We start from the raw sequence: 23678 nt of genomic DNA, 5'->3' as shown, positions 1-23678 counted from the left end.
TGTAGACCTCTGCTTTCTTAGGCCAGCTGAGGAAGTGCTGTCGAAGACTTGCAAATGAGCTGGCTCCAAAATCACAAAGTTTCCACCGCCTCCGGATCGGATGAATGCAGCCCTTTCTTGCGATCCGACGCACAAATACGAGTCGACTGGAAAAAAAAACAGCTCCTAGCTTAATCCTACACGAGTCGGGTTTTTGACAGCTCTCCAGCCACAGCCTTTTTATTTTTTCCCCCCGCTTCTTACAAGTAAAATGAATCCAGGATGGAGACATGTACTGTTAGGGTGCCGCAGTGTTTAGACATCTAAATAATGCAGATGGATTTTGCATCATTCATGAGAAGGGCAGTTGACGGTGGGTGTCCAGGAGGTGAGCCCTAATTGCGAGCTCATGACTTTGTCTTTCCACCTGTAAAATGGGTTTGCAGCACCTCTCAACCCCTCAGGAGAAAGCAGGCGAGAGTCGCTGTGCTCGCCCGCCCTGCGGCTACAGCAGTTTGGTTTCTTGGGTTATCAGCTGGAGAACGGAAGCGCGGTGCATTTATGACGCCTGCGAAAGCAATGCCGTCCTCTCGATGCGCATGATGTCATCGCTGTGAGGTGATATTGCTGTGAGGTGATGAGGTCACCAGGAGCTGGTGGGGGGCAGGCACTGCCCAGGAGCACTGTGATGTCATTAACATCCCTATGACGTCTCTCCCCCACCCTGACGGTGGGCGGGTGGGGCAGGGCGCAAGGCGGCCCTGCAGCCATTCAGGGGAGCAGAATGAGTGACAGCCCGCCATTTTGTTTACAAAACAGCGGAGAGACGGTTGCTAGGGGGCGGAGCTCTCGCGAGATCTACGAGGCTCCCGTCGGCCCCGCGGCTTCAAGATGGCGGAGGCGGTGCTGGAGCTGCTGGAGCGTGTGTCGCGGCTAGAGGAGCCGCTGGAGGGGCTGCGGGCGGTCGGGGTCTCCGAGCCTCACGGGCCTCTTTGCTCCCCCCCTCACCGACAGGGAGCAGGTGTCCTTGTGCGTGTCCATCTTGGAGCGGTTCCTTCAGGCCCTGGACCCGCTGGACGTCATCCGCGACTTCCGGGGCGAGCTGCAGGAAGGGCTCTTCCACCCCGACGACTCGGTCAAGATTCTCACCATCTCGCAGGTAGGAAATGCGGGGCCCACGGGCGGGATGCTCCACACAGCGGGGTCTTCGCCTGCCGTGGCTGCACATCGTTACCCGCTGTTCTGTATGTAGATGTGTGCGCAAAAGTGTGCGTGTGTATTTGTGTGCGCGTACAGATAGGCGTAATTAATTCTTTACATCCCAGTACCAAGCTAGGACAAAAGCGCTAACGTTATAATCTGTGGCACTGCGCGTGATACCACATCTGTGTAATGCTGTGCACAGTACCTTTCCAGCACTTGAGTCATTGATATTGCCAACGGAGCAATAGCTGGCTTGTATACTTTGAGCTACAGTCAGAAGAGTGGCAGAAGCAGAGTCAAGTGGCAGGTGATGTTGAGAACTGGGATATTATTAAAAGTATTTTATAGGGCAGGGTGGAGGAGGTTGAGGGACTTCGGGCAGAAAGTTTCCACAGCAGAAATGGCACCATGCTTGATAGGAAATGATGTAATGGGTGTGCTTTCTGTTCTTCAAAACCAGGCAAAATGCTTAAAATAGTATCTTGAGTCTTGAAAAAATCCAGGTAGCAAATCCAACATCTCATTCGCTGCAGGAACTCAAGAATGTTGTCGGGCGAGGCCAGGTATTAAATGCTGTCTGTTGCATTTCATTTTATGGATGAGCTGTGCAAAATGGTACTTGAATTAACAGATAGACTTGGAGTCCAGTGATCGTGTACTGGTGTCATAACTAGGGCATGAGAAATGGGGCGGTTGCCCCAGGTGCTGGTCTGGGGAGGGAGGAAGGGTGTGAAGAGAAAGCAGCTACAGCTGGCAGCTGTGTAATCAATCGCATGGCCCCCAGGGTAGACTCTGCCTGTAACCCAGGCAGGTACCTGGTTGTGCCCCATGCTACTGCTGCGCACTCTTTTATTTGAGGAGAATGGAAGAGTTACTGCTTCTCTTTGAGATTCACACCCGGTTTAAACAAGGTGTTCAAATATTATCAACAGCTTCAGTGTTGAGAACAAATGACATGTGAAAGAACTCAGGGCACCTGTTTGTTCAAGTCTTGCTGAATCAATCAGAAATCAAAAATAGTAAACAGTGATGCAGAGAAAATGGGCAATCCACTCTCAGATTCCTGTTTGGTCCCAGGATAGTTGGTGTGATGGTACTTACGAAGAAGAGTTATGCTTTGTTCACTGAAGATGGGAACTGAAGGAGTTGGCTTTTGTGCACTGACAGGTGGCAAACAAAGCCGCTGAGAGCTTCCTAAACTGTCAAGGAAAAACCTAACACTGATTTCTTGTGGTATTTGTAGGCGTTAATTTGACAACACGAACTCTGAGAGAAAAGTGTAGTAATTGACAAAGCTGACTTGCATAATTTTCTTGCAAATGTTGCTTTTATATAAATTTAAAATTTCTACTTAAGATATTTAAATACTGGTTCAACTGTTGTGTGTAGTTTTGAAATTGAGGGAAACAAACTAATACTTCATGTTCAACTGAATTCTCAGGTTGGAAGGATAGTTGAAAATTCGGATGCTGTTAGAGAAGTTGTTGGGAATCCTGAATTACTAAGGCAGATCATTTATTGCATTGGTGGAGAGAAAATATCTGTAGCTAAAGAGGTAAGCATTGTGAACCTTTTCAATATTTTCCCCTATAATTGAAGTGTTCCTTGTATTGTATACAGTATCTGTTTTGGCTAAGATGGTAGCCTTGATTACTATACCGAAGAAATGAAAGGCTGAGAGCCCCAGAGAGCAAACTTCTCAAAAGCGTCTAAGGCGCTTTGGCTTTAATGTTTTGAGAAAATCTTACCCAGCATCCTTGTCTCTTGATAGTAGTGGACCTTTGAACTGAATTGACAGGCTTTGGTCCAGTTACAACAGACTTGCCTAGATCAGACTCAGCAGACAGACCAGTGACTCCCATTGTCAAAGCTTAGCTTCAGATGTATAATGTATTAACTGACTGGTAAGGAACAATTTAGCTGATGTTTCATTGTTTTCTCTTTGTGTGTATAATGCATATAATTGTAAGCTGCTGTTTTGTTTTCTTTTTTGTAGGCCATCAAATCACTGTCAAGAATAGCACAGACCCAAGATGGGCTTGAGGCTTTATTTGGAAGAAGTCTGTTAGCTGACTTGAAAAATGTCATGGCAACAAGTGATATTGTACGATATAGAGTATACGAGGTAAGAGAAATATAGTTGTTTGTTTTGTTTTTTTTGGTGGAGTAGGTTGTAGGTTTTAAGTGTGATTTTTTTATTTTTTTTATTTTTTTATTTTTTTTAATTCAACCCTGGTTCTGTCTTTGAAAAACCATTAGTCCATCTTTGTAGCATGTTGAGTTTTACGATTAAATTCTAAAAGCAGCGAGGAGGAGGACCAACTCACCTTTCGCGTTAACAGATTTTCAGGGATGTGAGCCAGGTGGAACAAGATCACACTTAGACAACAATGTCCACTTAAGCATCTAGTAGGTGGAATAGGATCTAACTTTCGGTGCCTTCTAATTTTGGCACTAAAGTTCTAACGTGTTGTAATTATGGGCTATGATTATGGATTTGATAGAGTGTTTGCAAGATGGAGCAAGTCTATCACTTTCAAGTGACTTGCAGATTTTGCATACTTCTGGATGGCAAAAAAGATTGGGAAGGAAAAGGGCTATACCCATACTCTTCTCTGAAATTACAAGTGGTATTTCATGGCTCTCTTACTTTTGAAATGGGGTGAGCCAGGAAAGTGCACAGTGAGACTTGCAGTCTTGTTTGATAAATTAAATTGTACAAGATAGGATGCAAGAAGAAACCAAATGAATGAGCAGAAAATCTAAGTCATTTATGAAACAAATTAATAAGAAATGGGGATTAAGAAGTAATATTTTCAGGTAGATATTTGGAAAGTTAAATGCTTATAGGCCTATATAACTTTATAATCCTAATTCAACGTAGATAGTTCTTATAAGATTGCCTCTTTTCTTGTGTTTTGTTTAGTTAATTGTTGAGATTTCTTCAGTGTCAGCAGATTCTTTGAATTACTGTGCAAACAGCGGATTAGTATCTGACCTGCTTGGCGAACTGACTGGAGAGGATGTGCTGGTCAGGTATGTTGTCACATTATCATAGTCTCTGGTACGTACATCCCTTGGCTGCTTTGTACTGGTCTGTACACAGTTTTATGTAGCTCGTGTGCACAGGTTTGACTTCTTTTCTCCTCTTAGAATATAACTATCCTCCAATACCTTTTATACATCTCTTTGGATGCTGCTTTCAGGAAACCAGTTTAAGTCTCGCTTGTTTTCTGAGAACAGTGGCCAAATACTGATTTAAGTTGGGATTCCTCAGGTGTTCAGGAAATCTGCTAGCAGATTCTGATGCAGGTTGGTGGTCTCACTTGGATATGTTTAAAGTCTGTTATTAGTCAGTCTGGAATCCATGTAGTCTTGTCTGTTTTTAACATTTCTAGAAATAATTGGATCTTGGCCAACTCTGGATGTGTAGTGGCTAGGAATTGTCTTCTTCAGCTAGCATTTCTCATTGCCACTTACAATCTTAAAAGAACTTAGAAAAATAAGTTTTGGGTTTGTTTGGGTTTTTTTTGCTTTTTTAATACTGCGCTGGGAATATTTGGACACATCCTGATTGGGGTCTCTTGGTACTACTGCAATATGAGTATTCATTCAACTTGTATGGGGATCTCTAAAATGGCTGGAAGACTAGAAAAATATTTTTCTTATCCTTTTGAAGTTCTCTGAAAAATCTCTGGTTTCTTTAAAAAGAATCTGCAATAGGTCAAGTGAGGATTTATTTCTCTCTTTGCTGTAGAACAACCTGCATAGAGATGGTGACCTCTTTGGCTTACACTCAACATGGACGTCGGTATCTTGCCCAACAAGGGATCATTGATAAAATTTCTAATATAATCATTGGTGCAGATTCTGATCCTTTCTCAGGCTTCTACTTGCCAGGTAAATTTGTTGTTAATTATTTCTAATAAAGAATCCTTGCTAATTCTTTGTCTTAGTTTGAAGGGAAATGTATGTATAGAAACATTGTTCAGTCTACAACATGAATGCTGTTTTGACTGATTGAGAAAAGGAAAAATGCGTCACGGGTACAGTTATGTGCTGTAGATACACAATTTAATTGTCTGTGGTCTTGCTAAATATAGCTTTAAAGGGTTCCCACAAACTTGAAATCTAGTAAGTCAAGGAAAAGGCACAACATATAGAGCAGTTTTGGGTACTGTCCTTCTGAAAGAGTAAAAAAAAATGGTTAGGGTATTTTATATATAAAAATGTCTTTCCTCCTTTGTTTTACCATGGAAGTAAAACAAACTGCATTTTCAATATTACTTGGTCAAAGACGACTTTTTTCTTTTTCACTAATTGTTTAGATGCAACAATTGTGCAGTTTTTTTTCCAAGAGTAGATGTTTAAAGTATCTCGATAGAAGTAACCTTTTTTTTCCTTTAAGTTTTATGCCGTCCTTTTTAATATAGTAGCTGATTTAATATATTCCTGATTGATTGATTTTTTTTTTTTTTGAGGAAAAAACATTTGTGCATGAGATTTGGGAATAATGAGTCTTATTTTCCTTATCTGAGGTGAATTATATGAATTAAGGGCATAAATAATGAACAATATCTAATTAATCTACAGTAATTTTTGACTTAAGGGAATTATTTTAAAAACATTTTAAGTCGAACCAATCCATGTCCCTTCTTGAAGGACAGACCAGGTTTTAGAAAGTGAGGGGAAGAGATCAGGAAAAGAGAAGGGCATGTAAATGAACTACACCCTGCTTGAATACTGAGAAGCTGTGGCTTTGATCTGATATTTTGGTATTGGCCACTTACCGTATAAACTAAATGACAGTGGGTGGCACTTGTTTCTGCCTGTTTACTGCTGTGCAGGTGTCTTTCTCATACTTTCTTGCACGCTATATTGGCTTTCTTGTTAGTAGTCTCAGCAGAGCTGTCAAAATTTAAGTAGGTGATAGAAAATTAACTACTCTAGTATTTGCAGTTTCTCAGTGACAGAGCTGAAACACACACACGGTATATCTAGGCTAGGGTGACATTTTATGTATGTATGTATGTATTTTTATAAAGGTAGTTGGCAATTTTTTGTGTGTTCTTTGAGAGAAGATGCCTGTACCTCTGTCTGTTCTGTACTCACTGCTTTTTAAAATACTGACCTATCTAATAGTGTTCTGGCACCTTTCACGAGCACTACTTGCCACATTAGAAGTGTCAGTTATAGCAACAAATAGCTTTATTTTGGTGCTGTTTGATAATGCAATTGTGGAGAAGTTTCCTTTTATCTCTTTGCCATTGACTTATTACACCATCAAAGAACTTTCTATTTTGGTTGAATATCTTTTGTTTTGCTTTGGACAGGATTTGTTAAATTTTTTGGAAATCTGGCTATTGTAGACAGCCCTCAGCAGATCTGTGAACGGTACCCTGTGTTTGTGGAAAAAGTCTTTGAAATGGCAGAAGGTCATGACCCAACCATGATTGGAGTAGCTGTGGACACGCTTGGAATCCTAGGATCAAATATGGAAGGAAAACAGGTTTTGCAGAAAACTAGTTTGTATCATTTTTTTCCTATATTCTAATAAAACTAAGGGGAGCTCTTTGAAGGGAGACATTTTACATTTAAAGTTGGGAAAGGAATCTTAAAACCTGTCTGCTTACCTAAATTTTACAACTGAAGTTTTTTGTTTGTTTTAACTGCTGCAAAGCCTGAGCATAAATTATTGCTTACTGCCTCTCTTTAATTTTGATAGTAGTTGCATTCTGATGAAAGACAAGGGCTACAGACTATCAAAAGGGGTTTAATTATACATGGCATTATTAGTCCTGATCCGACACGGTATCAGATTGTCTTGTGCCATGAGCTAGAATTCTTGGTGTTTCGAATATACTTACATCAGTAGAACTTTAAGTAACACTTACTTTAGTTTCTACTGACCAGTGTGGTGCAAGTCCATGATAACACTATAGTTGTAGATCACTTTCCTTCCTTCTGCTGACATTAGAATTTAAAGTGAGGAAAAGACTTGATACTGGTTTTAGAAATCATATATTTTTCTTCAGAATAAGATTAGACGATAGGCTGAAGTCTTATAGAATTGGAAACAAAATGGGGAACTTCTTGCTGCTGATCAGATGCATTCCAGTTTAATATTGAAAGTTGACACTAGCAGATATCTACTTTTGCTGGCTTTTTAAAATGAGATAAAGGAGTTCTCATTCCAAGTAGAAAAATGCAACTATGGTATTTTTTTTGCTTGTCACCTTACTTTTTGGTAGCCTTGAGAGAGTCCAGGAGTGGTAATTTCAGAACCACTTAAGGCACTTTAGTACATCAAAGAACCTCCCTCTCCCCAACAGTGCATTCTTCGGTACTAATATAGTATAATAGTAAGAATTGGACAGAGTACAAAAGTTGTCAGTCCTGTCACTTGAAGTGAAACCTCTCTTGATGCTTTATTTATTTATTTTTCCCCCGCCAAGAGAGTCGGTTCCAAGATCTGCTGAACAGAATTGGGCACCACGCAAAGAATTCCCCAACAGAGCTAAGACTTCGGTGCTTGGATGCCATATCTTCTCTTCTTTACTTGCCAGTAAGTTTTATTTACAGTGTAGAAGATTATTACTATATGTCTTGTGGAGGTTAAGTCAAGTTTCCTAAAGGGTCAGTGGTGGTAATGATCCCTGATGAAACACTTATTGAAGGCAGGTTGATTTTTTTGCTGATGGGGAAGTGTGTAACCTTCTGGTTTTGATGCATGAAAGTGAAAGATGGGTACTTGGTAAATGCTAGGTAATAGTGATTCATTGGTCACCAGTCTTTCTGTCTCTGTAGCCAGACCAGCAGACAGAAGACCTTCTAAGAATGACTGAATCCTGGTTTGCCTCCTTATCAAGCCAGCCTTTGGAGCTCTTCAGGGGCATCAGCACTCAGCCATTTCCTGATCTCCACTGTGGGGCTTTAAGAGTATTTACTGTGAGTTTTGTTTTTTTTTCCTCCTTGAATGAGGCTAGAAGTCGTAACTTCCATTCCAGGTCATAACCTCTTGTCCTAATGACTGAATTAAAATGAATAAGTTTAGCATTCCTTCTGTATATCCATCTAGAAGCTATAACTAGCGTTGAGGGATCTCTAGTTTGTCTTCTGTGCCTGAACCTTGCACAGCAGATGAAAACCCAAATAGCATTGAAACTGGATACCAAATGAGTCTGCTCTGTTGTCTTTGTTTTCTTATGAACTAAACAGGGAATTGAATTACCACCTTTCCTGCTGCCAGTGTGTCACAGTAGTAGTTCTTCATAATTCACTTGAAATCAAAGGGAAAGAAAACACGACTCTGGCCTGTGTCCAGTATAAGAAGTTCTTTTGGTTTCAGTGGCATCCAGTGTCGTCTAGTTGTCTGTTTCCTGTTGCCCAGAATGCTTATCTGGTTACGCTTGCATGCTCAGCCCTGCTGTAGCTTACCCACTGGCTTACTGTCTCAGCATTTTAAAAAAGCGATTTTACTGTTTTTCTTTTTCTTTTGATTAGGCCATTGCAAGCCAGCCATGGGCCCAGAAATTGATGCTTGAAAGTCCAGGATTCATAGAATACATCGTAGACAGATCTGTGGAACCTGACAAGCCTTCAAAGGATGCCAAATATGAACTGGTTAAGGCCCTTGTCAATTCTAAGACAATTGCTGAAGTCTTTGGAAACCAGTATTACCTAAGGCTTAAGGCTTACCTGCGTGAAGGTCCTTACTATGTTAAGGCTGTATCTACCACTGCTGTGGAAGGAGCAGAATAGTATTACTCACTCCTCATTTTTCCTTTCTGGCAATCCCCATGGTACTGGAGCAGTGCTTAGTACAAGTGACTCCAGTTCAGGGGGATCTGATCTCATGAAAGGAACTCAAGTATCTGACACTGTTGGAAATGACAAGGTCAGGAGAGTAACTCTTGGCAACCAGAGGGCACAGTGGAACTTTCTTAAGGGTATCATGGTGTATACATAAGTCCACCTTCTGTATGGGTGCATATTATATTGTTTAAAAATAACAGGAACTGAGATGAGCATTTTGTCAGTAGCTGATTATATTTTATTTTGCAGTGATTATTGGTGTATGTTTAGCCTGAGTGTTCCTGGTTTTGAGGCTCTCATCATGTTTTCTTGTCAAATCAAACAAAAGGCAGATTCTGTAACATCAAATGCTGCAAAGTCTAGGGAATTTTTTTTTTCGCTTCTCTCATGTGGTACACCAGTAGAAAATCCTGTCTTAACTGACCATGTGTCATTAAAAATTTAATAAAATAAATAAATCCTGGGAGTTCTCATACTAACATGAGATGGTGTTGAGTTCAACTCCTCAACGATGGCACATAGAGGACTTTTTATTTTCATTTTCCTCTGCTGGACATGCAACTCATATGAATGGATGATGCTAAATATTGTTTGTTTTGTATGGTCAGAGTGAATGTGGAAAATCTTGAACTTTTTTGCAAATATTCACCTTTGCTGAAGCAAGTGCAAAAACAAATGGGAAATGTTGACTTTGCTGTTAGATGCTATTTCTTGCTGGCAGCTTAGATTACTTGTTGAAGAGGAGATGATATGAGTTATGCTCTTCTTGAGTCAGTCTGTCTACTTCAGAACCAAATTTTAACTAGTTCTCTCTCTCTCTTTTTTTTTTTTAATATAAATATTTTTTATTTAAAACAACTCTTGAACTTTAGTTGCCTTATATGCAATAAGGCATCAGGGCTCAGTGTGTAAAGGCATACATACACTGAGCCAGGGAGGAAAACTTCTAGACCAGCTTGCGTGTGGTATGTGAGTGTATGTCCTCCTCTGAAGATAAGCTGTTGTGGGGATGAGGTCTCAGGCTAGCTAGACCATTGGTTAGTTAGTTTGGTAATGATGATCCACAGATCAAGTTTACTTAATATTTGTGTTCTGCCGTAATTTAAACCATCAGTTTACTTTTGCCTAGGGCATAAAATACCATTGATGGCATAATTTAAAAAAATGGTGTTAAGGGAACACTAAGGTTACCTCATAATGTCGTAATACATCAGGTTAGATGCACAGTATGGTAGTGGCTTGCTCATTTGCCCATCCTGCCAAGCTATGGTGAATGAGTGAATCGCCTCGATTGCACTGCAGCACCCCTCTGGCTGTGTGTGGGTTTTGGGCAGGAGGAGAACTAACATCCCTGTCTTTGCAAGACTTTTCATAAATGGGACAAGACAGACAAAGGCTCAGGGTACCCAGAGGTTTAGGGGGTGAAGAGGAAAAGCGATGAATTCATTTTCTCAATGTAGAAAAACTTGTTAAGCAACTTCTACTTATGTACCTGAACTGGAATTATTATGGATATTGGCCCTTATCCTGTGGTTAGAACTGTCTGTCAGAAAACCTTATATAAATAATTACATCTGTGGTACCTGCTAGTGGACAGTGTAATATTTCAGTGTCTCCCTTGTCAGGAAAAAGGGCAAACCTGTTTGTTGCATTAAGGGGAAACCATCACGAGAAACGTTGTAAATACTGCATGTGGAAACTTTTTTTAAAAGTTTTTAAGCTGTGTCGAAAGTAGTTAAAAAATACCTGCTTTTCCTTGGACTGACTAGTCTCATGTTATGGGTTTAGTTAGCTTTTGTGTGCTGGTAACCATTGTATGAGCCCTGTATTGAAACTTCAGTAAAAGTAAACTAGTATATAAACTTTTTCACAAGTTGCAAGTCTCTTCCTTGTGTGCTTTGAACTGTCACTTCACATTTGCCAGAGTTTGGGAGCATGTTCTGGAAGATGCACATGGAGAATTATTCTTTAGGCTGTGCTGTTTCTCCCTGGAGCACTGTTCCTGGTTCCTTCTCTGGAAGAGGACGTCACTTGCAGGCTCTTGATGACCTATATTTCTGTACCAGTCAGAAATAAATTCTCACTCAACTTCAGCCAGTAATATCAGCTTCCCAGTTTCAGAAACTCAGCAGCTTCAGACTCCCTTCTGTGACAGCCTAGGGCTGAAAGCATGGCTCCTATTCCCATCTTCAGCTGATCTTGGTGGTTTGACCTTTTAAGTTGTATCTAGCACTTACTGACCTTCTGGGGAAGCGGTACTGAAAAAAGGTATGAAAGCAAGAACTTGGCTTTCCAGAACACAGCTGCTTGCAAGCGGGGGGGGGGGGATCCATGTGCGCCCTGTCTCCTTGGTGAAAGGGTTTGCTGCCAACTTCATTTTTTCAGAGGAACAATGCTTGAGCTCCCCTCATGTGCTGTTGGTATGAGCCTGAAAGTTGGCAGAAACTGGAGACTGCACTGCAGACAGACATGTTGCTCTTTGCTCCCATTGCTAAAAATGTTTTTGGTTTTGGGTAATGTGTGCTGTTAATCATGTACAGCTGGTTGAGAAGGGGCCCTAATTTATTTTCTGAATGATCATGCATTACAAAAGCTGAACACAGATGTGCCAGTATGGCTGCTGAATGCGTTGCTGCCTCTCCACTTGGGGAACTGGTGCAGCAGAATGATTAACCAGTATATTTAAATCAACTGGGGGAAAATTGGAAGGCATTTATCGGGTCTGATCCCACGTCATTTGGGATTTGGTAGGGGCCTGGTCCTTTGGGTCTGATCTCATTCATCTGAGTACATGACCGTGAAGGGAATGGGCCTCTTCCCTGAGCTTCCTCTGCTGTAGATGCCTAGAGAAATAGCTGTACACATCTACTCAGCTTCCAACTGGGGCAAATTTCTGGATCTCTGTTCTTTGTCCTTTCCTGCCTGTGGGTGGCACAGATGCCCTGCCGTTCGTTCTAACATGAAGCTTTTCAGTTAAGGCTTCCTTACTGACAGAACCTGTGCAGCTCAGTGCTGAGATAAGGCCTGGTTCCTTCCAGGTACACATGCACCTAGTTCTTTTGATCACATCTCCAGGGAAAGACTCAGGCATTTCAGAGGGACAGGTATCATGAACCATCATGATCCCACCTCTGAAAGCTGGTCCACCTCATCCATCTGTATGGCTAGATCCCAACCAGTGAACTGTAAGCACATCATTCCTGTGGGGGTTACCAGCTCTGGGATGCAGTGTCAAGGTTGCGTCAGTGCCTAACCTGTATCTGTTTCCTTTCTTTTCAGAGGCTGTGTGTGCTGAAAGAGCATGGGATGCTCCCATACAACCTTACTATGGTTGTAATGGAGTTATGAATTGGTAAATAAGGTAGGTGGCTCTCTTTCTACTGATTCAATACTGATCCTGTTCTCTAGCACAAAGTTAATGGGGAGCTGCTACAGGCTTTTTTGAACTGGAGGTCATTGTTGATTATTGAAAATACAGGGGCACAGTTTTAAAAGAGCAAATGCATTAGACTTCTGATTATCAAAGCACTCTCCTGGGAGTTTCAATGGGATATTCTTTTCATCCTTCCAGTCAAACTATTGACTGGCTTTGCTATGCACTGTTAAACAGATGTCGCAACGGCTGCATGTCATTCATGTGATGCACTATCCCTATTCTGCAACATGCAGGGATTGAATGATGCCTGCCTCATTCAGGTGGGATCAAAGCTGCAGATGTAGCCCATGACTTGAAGAAGGTGAAAGGTGAATTGTTTGAAAAATACCAGCTGCATGCTGTTATTCTTAAGACAGTTTTTACTTGGAAAACCTCACGCATGCATGCAGCTCTACAATATTTATGTGAATAGAGTACATCCAGGGCACTTGTTACCGTATATTGAACCTCTGGGTTAGCGCACACCTCTTAACATCAGGAATAAATTCACTGCCATGGGGGACAAGGGGAAGGAAACTTTCATATAAAAACAAATTGTGAGAAGAAATAGGCAAAGCAAAAAACGAACTTTTGCTCCCAGAGGAATACACCCCCCCCCCCCGGAGTTACAGTATCGTTTTTCCTCACAGAGAAGTTGCATCCTAATCACTAAAATGCAAAGCCTCTTTTTTTATCGCATCTATGTTAAAATGCTTAAACTTGTCAAAGTAGGTCAAGACTTTGCAGGACACCAGCCGATAATAAGTTTCCAGTAAAGTCCAATCTTTTCCATTGCTTATTTCCTGCCATTCTTGCAACAGTTCGTCATCTGCCATTTCAGAAGATGTGAAAATGAATTTGTAGCAGCATCGATTGTATCTGACGTGCCTTTTCCCAGAAAATCGGGAGCTGTGAAGGGGAGTGATGCCAGCGTTCTTAGCACAAATGCCAACAAAGACATCTGGAGGCACCGAGACTGGCATTTCCTTGGAAGCAATGAACACCTTCCGTGCAACGTCCTGGGAAATGACAAATGCTGTCCCGCTGCAGTAGTCAGGGTAATACTTGTCTGGGTATTGGCTGAGGGGAACGAAGCCTGGGCTTTGAGGGTCTCTGTCAGGTTCCCCTTGGTGAATGACCCTCCCAGTATAAATATCCTCCAGGTGTGTTCGTAAGCTAAACAAGTATTCAGCCAGACTTGGCAGGCTGACAAAGACTTCTTCCTCCATTAAGAGAATGAACCTGGCATGGGAGCAGAAAGTTACAGTCCACTCCATGCTCATCAGAGTCTTCCAGGTCTGATTCCTGGAAGAATCGAGGAAGCTTCCTTCAATGATGTCGTCATGCTTTTGAGACTCTTTGTTGATCTCCTGCTGCATGGTTTCTGCAGACGGCTTTCCTAAGGCAAACAAGGTAAGCAGAGCATATCCCCTGATGCTGGTCATGTTCCTCCATGTTTGTCTGATGGCATCGCGTCTTGTCCTGTTTTCTGGTCTGCTGCAGATGATGGTGAGCAGAAATACCTCTTGATTTGAACACGCCTCAGAACCACTGATGGTGTAGGATTTTGAAATGTTGGTCTTCCGGGGCTCCATGTCTAACTCCCTGGCCTTTTCCCGGATTTTGAGAATCTTTGCATCCGTGTATGTGATAGGTAATGATCGTAGAAAGTATTCCTCCAGCAGATCTCCTCCAAAGAGCAAGGCGTGGAAAAGCACTACGTTAAATAGAATGAAACACCACTGATGTGTCCGGAGCCTGCAGACTGTCACCTGGAGAAGGAAAGAGTGACATTCACTTCTGCCTGTACCAGATGGTAAAGATATACAGTTTGGAAGATGGGGGGATAGTTTTTAAGTTAGTTATAAAGAATTATAGTTATAAATGGAATTCCTGGCTTCTATTCCCTCTCAACACCTTGATTCACAAACTGTAAGATAACAAACTGGATTATTTTCTATGCTAAGAAAATAGTGGAGAGAAAGTGCAAGTACAAGAGCATTAGTCTGACGGTTATTTTGCAAGTGCTTTAGTGTCCGTGCGACTGTTCTATACATGGAAATGGCATCCAGCAAAATTTTGGCAGCTTTCTTTTGTTTTCTGAATCTATTTTAATTAGCTAGTGCCACATTTGCTAGACATTGCAAGTTGTGCTGCAGTAGGATTTCTGTAATTCTTTAAAGGCTTGGTTCAGCAGACTATTGTGACATATTTTCAAAATAATTCTGCAGGTGATAAAGTATTTAAATTAAACAGGAAATAAAGAAAATTTCTTTGACTTGTTCACTCCTTTTGTATTATGAAGACTCATTCAGAATTCTAGACATCAGAGATGAAAGACAATGATCACTTCATCTTGACTGTCTCTCCGGACTGTTCTATTATATATCTGCTACTTTTTTACCCAGTCTAACTTTGGGATAAGCCTCATCAATGGGGCTTCCAAATTTACCTTGGAAGATCATTCTAGATCTTAGACTTCCACTTCAGAGCATAAACTGCCATTGTATAGGATGAATTTAGCACTAGACGCTTACTTTTCATGCACTTTTGGAAGTCTTTGCTTAACTGTACACTTAATGTTTGCTACCTTCCTATTCCCAAGTGAAGTGAGAAAGCAGTCATGATCAAATGAGAACATTTACAATAAATTAAATTTTAATCCTAGTCTGTATAGTCTAGCTGACTTGATAGAAAGCCCTTACCTGCATGGTACCAATAAATTCTGTGAGCAGTCAGGATCACTGAAGCCTTCCGAGATCACATATACGTATATTAAATTTATAGCAAGTACCTCCACGTCTGAAACTGGCAAGGCAATGCATGTATGCGGGTCTGTCTAGGTAAGGTTACTTCCTCAGAACCAGATACTGTATAGCTTCCACTTTGCTTGGCTCGGGAAAGGAAATACAATCCGGGACAATGATCACGTTGCAATTGCACAAAGCACAAGTAATTGGAATTCTAGCCATTCCCTTTATTAATTTCTGAGGCCCAAAGGGAGATCTGTATCAAACCTGGTTTGCACTCCAAAGGCAGACTTATGCTGAAGTGCCCTGGGTTTCTATATTTACAGGAAATCATCTGCACAGGACTAAGGATCTTCTCCCTCAAACTACCACTGTTACTTTCCTTATTTATTTGTTTTTCTTTTTCCCCAACATGTTGCTTTTTCCAGTTGGCCTCAGACCATCCAAAAAACCGAATCTGGACCCTTTCCACAACATCAAACCCTACTTTGCAAGGTTCTGGCATGCCTAGGCATTCTAGGCCCCTTCGTGGGCCCTGCAGCAGCAGGGTATGTGTTAGTCGTCTTCTCTGGTGCTAGCTGTAGGTGCTGTTGGCTTGGAATACCCTCACCCTCGTGTAGTGCCATGAACTGATTAGGCCAGACTTCACCATTTTTTGGTTTTCTCTGTTTTGTTTTTTTAGGTACGCCCGCCAGAGGGCAGCATGTCATAAAGCAGAGCAGAAAGGCGAGCGACACGGACAACAAAGGTGAGAGCCCTGAGACGGGTGAGGCTAGAATAATGCCTGGCTGGAGATAAAAACGTAGGCCACAGGGGCCTACAGCCCCAGAGCCTACACAGCTGTCTGTGGAACTGCATGTTTCCCAGTGACCAGAGCATGTGGAAATTGATAATAGAAGGACCCTTCCTGAACCAGCACACCTGGCATCTCTGTTGAGGGAGATGTAAAGCACCCAGGGGACATGAAACACCCAGGGGGAAGAAGCACAGGGTGTTGCTACATCAAACATTTTTACTGTGCCCTTCCTCATCAAACTCAGAGCACCTCATGGAGGCTGCTGGTGCAGAGAGGCAAGAGACCTAGGCTCAGGTGACCCCATGAACTAGGGATTATTCGATAGGATGAAACATTTTTTAGTAAGCTGGGGCCCATCAAGGTGTGACATCTCTCAGAGAAGGTTAACTGGTTAATGGTGGATGGGCCTTTAATTTCTGCTGGCCTGAATTCCCCCTCACTCCTGCAATTTTGCCTGTTTTGTCCTCACAGTGAGGTTTCACTTTGCTGTACCTTGCTGCAGAGCTGCCATGTTCCACCCCAGAAAAGGCTGGATTTCAGTGACCGCAAGAGAGTCCAGCCTTGGGGATGGGAGTTGCAGAGCCTCTGTCTTATTGATCTTGGCATGGCACGTGGGCCTTGCTGGAGCTGACAGGGATGCAGAACAACGGGGAATTGGAAGAGTCCCTGCAGGAAGCGCCGAAGACGCTCAAGGCTAGGATGGAAGTTACAGCAGGGGTGAGCGCTGATTTTGGCAGTGTTTCTGGAGCAGTGAAAGGAAGCCATCCATGCCGGCTGGTTTGCATGGAACTTGCAAGGCAGCTAAAAGCTGGAAAGGATTTGCAGGGTCTCGGCACAAGGGCAGTGAAAGGCCCCAGGGAGGTGGCACGGAGGGTGGGAGGGTAGGTGCAGAGCAGCTGGATCAGTTGAGATGTGTGCCATGGGGAAACCAAATGTAGAATTAATTGTATTTTATTTCATTTGTTAATTTTAATTAAGCAAGATCCCTCCAAATCCAGCTGTCCTTTCTGTTCTAAATGCCTGTTTTGTAGGAAGTACTGTTTTGCTATTGTAGCATTGTTCACAATCCCGGGACTCTGCCCTCTGCTCTGTTTATTACCAGGGTGTTTGTCAGTGCCCATGATGAGGTGCTGAAATCTCCCATGAGCTGACAAGGACGTGAGCAACAAGTGAGATGGAAGCAACAAGCTAGACAGTATGGGAGACCGTTGCCTGTGCCTTACCTTCCCTGGCATGGAGGCAGGCTTCCACTTTGCCTAACAAGGCCATTGGTAAAGGGCTGTCTCACTGGATTGTGTGGAGCAGGCACCTACTGCAGAAGTCAAGCCAGCCAGCTTGCTGCATCTCCCTGCCACTTGCACGAGGCTACAGCTCCCCTGCCAGCATTTCCCACCTCCTTTGTGACTGCTGTCGGGGCCGGGATCAGCAATCAATGGTTCCCAGAGCTTGGACCTGAGCTCAGTCCATTGAAGAGGTGTTTCTGTCTCAAGAAGCTGAAGCGTGGCTGCAGCAGATGGTCCACTAGATGCTCAGACCTCCTGAGTGACCCCACATCTCCTTGGAGTAAATGCCGTTTGGATTCCAAGTCTTTAGACAAGGTGAATTTCTTTCCTTCTGCTTATGGACTGTTTTGAACACTGTTAGAAACAACCTCTGTGATGGGGGTGATGTGGGCATGTGACTGAGAAAAACCCACATGGGCACTGCTCTGCAGCATTTCCCTTCCTGCATGTTCCTTGCTTCCTGACAGGCTGGATGGGCCCTGGCGTGAGAAAATTGGTATGTGGATGACCTTGCGTGTTCTCTCCATGTTGGCTTTGGTCTGATTTTAATGTGCGTGTCACAGGCTTAAGGGACAGTGCTCTGATCCCACCCTCTCCAATGTATCCTTGGATGGGCTTTGGCCTGTTGGAGAAATCCTGCATGAAAGCTTGCAAGAAAGGATAAGCAAGAAGTTCACTTAATGGTCGGAGAGTGGAGGAAAAGTTTCCAGAGGCTTGGGGCACAGGAGGGCTAATCAACCCTTGGCTCTCCCTCTCACGAGTTTCTCCATTAGCTCAACACCCGCCCTCCTGATTTGGCTGGAGGGGTGGAATGCCTGAGTCTCCAGGACTGTGGAAGAGATCCTTTCCCACAGGTGCCCCATGCACAGATATTTATATTTGAATTGCTCAGAAGCCTCTGCAACTTGCACTTTCCAACAGCCGCACAGGCTCCTCTGGCCCTGACAGCCGTCCCCTTGTTATTTAAGGCTGGGACAACTGGAGGCGAAAGGAGGTGTTGCTGTGCTGACATGCCAAGTATTAACAGCCTTAAAATACCTACAAGTTGTGAAAAATGTTTTTTTATTGTAACCAGCCATGCTGATGTCTTGATTGATCTTTCCCCATGGTGCTATGATAAAGGACTTTATATTCTGTTTTTCTCTTATTTAAATTGCTCACTAATTATTTCTGTCTGTTTATGAATTATGTATGAGAGCAGAGGTCTGGCCAGGTTTGCAGAAGAGAAAAATGAGGGATGGAGAGGAGATGATTTAAATCTGGGGAAGTTTTACAGTGATGGCGAATGCAAGCAATTAAACTTTGGCTGTCTGGCTATGTCCTTAGACCAACATGGCTACAAGGTTCTTTGGGTAGATGTGATATGTTTTATTAGACCAACTAAAAAGTTGGAAAAGTTGTTCGTTGCAAGCTTTTGGGCACAAATGCCCTTCTTCAGGCATAGAGAAAGTCTGAAATTAAACGGGGGAGGGGCAGAAGGAAACAAGGGATGTGCTAATGCCTCATGGCATTGACACTTCCTGAGCTTCAAAGCTCTGCCCACACAGTAAGTTTATTAATCCTTACACAACCCCCGAGAGGTAGATACTTCTTTGCTGCTGCTACCTGCTCCGTTTGATATTTCCAAGGCAGAGATGAGGGAGGAGGCTTGTGCCTGGAGTCCCTGCAGAGCCCACAATGCCTCAGGTGAGAGATCAGGCTCTTGCTGGGCTCATGCATCCTCCAGAGTTGCTTATTCAGTTCCTGCAGCAGAGCCAATTCTGCCCCTGCCGAGGTCCATGCTTGTCCAGCCGTGGGGTTTGCAGAAGGTGAACTTGGCCTGTGAAATCTTTTACGGATCAGGAGAAAGAGCTCAGGCTGGTTGTTCCACCGCAGGGTGCGTGTGCACAACTGGAAAGGTTTGCTTTAAAACTGAGCGTGTTTTAATCCTGGACGTACCCATATGTGGGCCCTTACCCACATCCAGGCCATGGATCTAATTCTCTTCCAGGGAAAATAGTACATGATCTAAAGATTGGGGTGGAAGGGGTGAGCTGCCCTTGGAAGAATTGCCAGTGACAGGGACTGCTGGGGAATACTGGGGAGCAGAAACCACAGTGTTTGCTTTGTATTATGACTGCACAAGGGGTCATTCCCAGCACCTCTTAAAGTGCAGCCGCACACAAGAGGCCTCTGAACAACTTCCTGCACCTGAAAGATGCAGCTTTCACCAAGCAACTCCTGTGCTGTCACCTCAAATCCCAAGCAGTAGTGAGGACTTCAGAAGTCCTGATGTACAGCTGGTGGGACCCGAATGTGACGCCGCAGTCACGCGGAGATGGCAAATAAGGTGAGAGCTTCTTTACTGGAACGTGCTTGTAACCTCAGACTCGCCACTGACCTTTTAACGAACACCCTCCATTCTGTAATGAGTAGTGTTATGTAAAGCTCAAGCTGCTCTGTAGTGTTGTTGATCACAGAGCCCAGTGATACTTGCTCTCCAAGTGTTTGCTGCTTAATGACCTGACGGAGCCAATTTGGAAGTCCCCCCCCCCCCTTTTTTGTCTTATAATTTCCAGGTGGGAATCAAGTTGTTAGAATTCCGACTTCAAATGCAAAGCTTGAGATGCCTCCCATCCTGTTCTTCAGCAGCTGCATGGAGATGATGCCATGGTTAAATTTTATGTCTTCATTAGCCCTTTAAGAGGTTTAATGCTGTATTTAATGCCATGCTATTCTATTAAGCACAGCCCAATTCCAGTACTGGATTGACTTAGCTCCTAGCACAATGACTCATGCTGGTAGTACCTATAACTTTTGCCGTTGGGTACTGAAATCCATGGTGGTTTCCCTTTCAAGTCTTATTTCAACTCATTGCTCTAGTCGACAGGATGCTCTTCCTTTGCTTTTGATGAAGACTTAATGCTCTACTTTTGCTAAGCCTTCCATTGGAGGGTCTCCAGTCATGCTATAAACATTGCTTAAGCCTTCAAAATACATACTTTTTCCCAGTTTACAGCTGGTAGGAAACTAAGGCTCAGAGTGGAAAGAGGCTTGCTTCTCTGTTATAAGTGATGGCAACGGAGCTGGGAATAGAAGTCAGGAGCCTGGCTCCCGCACCTGTGGTCTAACCATGTTGACTCCATTTTCATAACAGCAGTCAGAAAGGGAAACAAAAAAAAGACCACTTGTTCAGGATTAAAAGCAGCCAGAAGGCAAAATAGAGACACTGATAGCATGGGAGGCATTTGCAAATGAGATTTAATAGTAGATTTCATCTGACCAGCACAGCGGCAGGAGTTGGTGGGTAGAGACAGGGTGAGGAGGTTGATGCGCCTGTTGTTCTGCCCAATATTGTCCTTTTTTTTTTTTTTTTTGTATACTCCCATTTCTGTTTCTCCCCCTATTGTCCCCATCTTAGATTGTGAGGTCCTTTAGGACCCTCCTTTCTTTGTGTGTTTTACACAGCATCTGCTACAACAGGCTCCTTCATCAGGACTGGGGCTCCTAGGCACTATGAGAACACAATAAGGGAGGGAGATGGACTGGATAACCCAACTCATCTCCTGTTTTTAAGTCATGTGTTGCAATGCCAGGATCTTGCCCCTGCTTCTGTTGAAGTCCCATAGAATGATTTGGTGGAAAGAAGGTAAGTCTGTTCTGTGATGTATTGTAGAGAAGTTGCTCATTTAATGCCTGGCTTTGCTACTTACAGCAGGACTGCAATGGAGTGGAGAGCATCCTTCGCAGCTGCATTTGAAGACTTGGTGGCTATTCAGGCACTGCTACGCATGTGACCTGTACATCACAGTGCAGATAGATTGGAATCCGGATCCAGAGCCATCTTCAGTTTCGCAAAAACTAGAACGTGGCTTCGCCTGTCCAGCTGCGCTTAGGTGAGTGAAATGGAGGAGAAATGCTACTAGAGTCGGTGCTGGTATGTTGTGTTGAAGCAAGTCAAATCTGACAGGGCTGCAGGATCATACACAGCCCTGCCTTTAGGGAGGGAAATGGCCGACTGCTGTGCTAGCGTTTCAGAAACACTCATTCCTCAGGCTGATTGTAATTGTGGTTTATCTCAATTTAGGACATGGGAAGTACTCCATATTGGTACACAGGAGATGCAAGCTGACACAGAAAGCTCTTCTCCTGGCATCCATTCTGTTCTGGGGGGTCTTGAGCCTCTGGCACCAAGTGACCCTGGTGGAGGCCACTCTTGGCTCAGCTTCGGTCTTGACGGATGTGGGTTCTGATCCAGTTTCCCTGTGGGATGAGCGGCACGTGCATTTTAATGGACTGTTCTTTGTGCCCTACTGACCTAAAAGTGAGAGGAACTATTTTGCAGAGCACTGTATAAGAACTAAATTAGTGATAAAGGAGAAGAGGGCAGCAATGGGTAAAGCTGCTGCTTGATGGATATCAGGTACCCAAAATCATAGTGAGCAGTCATCTGGGTTCAGGAAGCTGTCGAGTCTTGCTGCAGAGAGGAACAAAGGATTGCAAGGAATTTGTATGCTATGTGACCTTCCTTCCCAACACATGCGGCACCTTCCTATTTTTGGTGTGTGGGTTGACATACAAGTCTCCTGCTCCCATTGGGACTAGAGAGAGGTGATCAACCCAGTTTTCACGGCCCTGCGAGCTCCTTTGGTGCATAGGGATGGGTATATATGAAGACAAAGGGTGAGTTCCATAGATGGCATAGCAGAGAATTGCGTAATTTGCAGGTTACTAATTTAACATCGCTGCATGGATTTAAAGTCACCCAAGCACTCTTCGGTAATCTGGCTCTCTTCTGACCTCGTCACAACTCGATATGTTTTCAGGTTTTGATATGTTAACAGAGTTGAATCACCCCACTTTAAGTGTATTTCATGCCGTTCAGACTTGCTGTATTAGAAAGATTAGCTTGGTTTTGAATGTTGTTGTGTTCCTATTTCCATAAAGCAGTGAAGGGGAGGAAAATCAATGGGAAAATTGGGTGAAAAGTGAAGTTTAAAGCAAGGCTGAAGGACTGTGAAGAAAGGGGAATTATAGTAGTGCTGTTTATATAGTGTACACCATGCTCTCACTTTGTGCACACCTCATTTTGGGGGTTAAGGAAGATGCTTTCCCTAAATTAAAAAAAAATGGGTAGAAAAATAGTTAAAAAACATCACTGTCTTTTTTTGGAAGTGGAGAGCAATTTGGTTAATGTTCTAGAAAACTCTTGGGTTAAAGTCCCACAAGACTGAGCAGAGAACGGGAGTGCTTGTGAGCTGTCTTATGTATAGCGTTTTGATAACGAATGATCCCCCCTGCTTTAGAGAGGTGGTTTAATCATTGGTTTTCACACGCATGCCACAAATTAGCCCTGCACCTCCCCACCCCCCCGACTGTCCCTCTGATCCCCTTCACCTACCTCATCTGCTGCTCTGCTTTCTGCTCCCCATCTCATGTTCTGTGCCTGATCTCCTGCTCTGCTTTCTGCTCCCTGTCCTATCTGTCACTGCATCACCCGGCCCCTCCCCAATCTCCCTCCTGCCACACAGAGGCTGCCTATGCCATTTGTGGCACTCGTGTCTCAAGCTGGCCATCCCGGGTTTAGATGTTTCAGAAACCCTATGGTGATATTCTGTTAGATTGTATAGGATTTAGAGGAGAGAGAAGAGTTTCTAATAGACCCTTCTTAATTTTCAATAAATTAAACATTATTGATTCCATTCTTGCTTAACCCCAGGGGTAGTTTGTTAGTGAGTATTAAAGAACTCCAAGCTCTTAATTTTTCAGCGTAGTCTGAAAAACCAGCTTCAGAGCTACCTGTGAACCTCCAGCTCTGCCGTAGTCAGTAATCGGAAACAACTGCACAGGTTTTGCTGCCCAATTTTACAGGTAGGTGCTTGTTTGATGGGTCTTTGGGAAAGTGCCTGACCTCCGAACTGTATTCAGTTTTCTGCTACTTGCTAACTTAGATAGCAAAGGGAAAAAATAAACCAGGATCTGTAGTCGTGGGATGCACAATGCTCTCGTTCGGACCTTGGATATTGCAAAGGATGTACAAGCCTCCTCGCTGATCATTGGGATTAGTTGTTGGAGCTTGAATCTTCATTAGGACAGAGCCTGCAGCAGCTGTTTGTAAGGTCTCCACTACTATTTTAGCCTTCATATCGTGCGTGTCCTTTCCCCGCAGTAACTGTTTCCCTGGGAATGTGTCAGTGCCTGCTTGGCCAGCCAAGTTCTTCTGAGATATTGGTGTAACTGGAGAATTTGCTTTGCTTTAGGGAACAGCTTGACTTGCTGGCGAAAAAGGGTTATCCAGGAGGCCGAGTCCAGAGCTTCTGAGATGAGCAAGCAGCTTGAGCTTGTTTTTGCCGGTAAGTTTTCCCTTTCTCCTCCTCCCTTGGTTTTGCTTCATACATGGTGTCGCGGGGCACTCCCGCGCCCCGCTCCTATGGAGACGCCCCCGGGAAGGGGAGAGG

General features: G+C 43.5%; 3 protein-coding genes across 5 annotated transcripts in view; 2 read left to right on the top strand and 1 right to left on the bottom strand.

Moving 5' to 3' along the window:
- The first annotated feature begins 852 nt into the window (after positions 1–852).
- On the top strand, positions 853–9319 carry PSMD5 (proteasome 26S subunit, non-ATPase 5). The gene is given in 10 exon segments (XM_019540956.1): positions 853–953; positions 955–1138; positions 2624–2737; positions 3179–3307; positions 4109–4218; positions 4940–5082; positions 6516–6707; positions 7638–7747; positions 7990–8130; positions 8686–9319. Coding segments are annotated over 10 exon segments (1464 nt in total). The 5' UTR covers positions 853–870; the 3' UTR covers positions 8944–9319.
- A 3665-nt stretch (positions 9320–12984) lies between these two features.
- LOC109314166 (putative UDP-GlcNAc:betaGal beta-1,3-N-acetylglucosaminyltransferase LOC100288842) lies at positions 12985–14250 on the bottom strand (the record flags this gene model as incomplete). The annotated part of the gene is made up of 1 exon (XM_019541140.1): positions 12985–14250. A coding segment is annotated over one exon (1176 nt), but the record flags the coding sequence as incomplete, so codon positions are not given.
- A 7058-nt stretch (positions 14251–21308) lies between these two features.
- LOC109314030 (kelch-like protein 20) overlaps positions 21309–23678 on the top strand; it is an 11418-nt gene continuing 9048 nt past the window's right edge. For 2 of the 3 annotated variants that reach the window (XR_002102201.1, XM_019540955.1), the window contains exons 1-2: positions 21309–21903; positions 23481–23573. The gene's annotated coding sequence lies outside the window, so the exon portion shown is untranslated. Of the gene's footprint in view, positions 21904–22712; positions 23574–23678 lie in introns of those variants that run through there. The other variant, XR_002102202.1, reaches the window with a different exon arrangement.

The sequence above is a fragment of the Crocodylus porosus genome, unplaced genomic scaffold (assembly GCF_001723895.1).
Source record: "Crocodylus porosus isolate Cpor-Errol unplaced genomic scaffold, CroPor_comp1, whole genome shotgun sequence".
Classification (NCBI taxonomy): domain Eukaryota; kingdom Metazoa; phylum Chordata; order Crocodylia; family Crocodylidae; genus Crocodylus; species Crocodylus porosus.
This window is presented reverse-complemented; position numbering and strand designations above follow the sequence as displayed.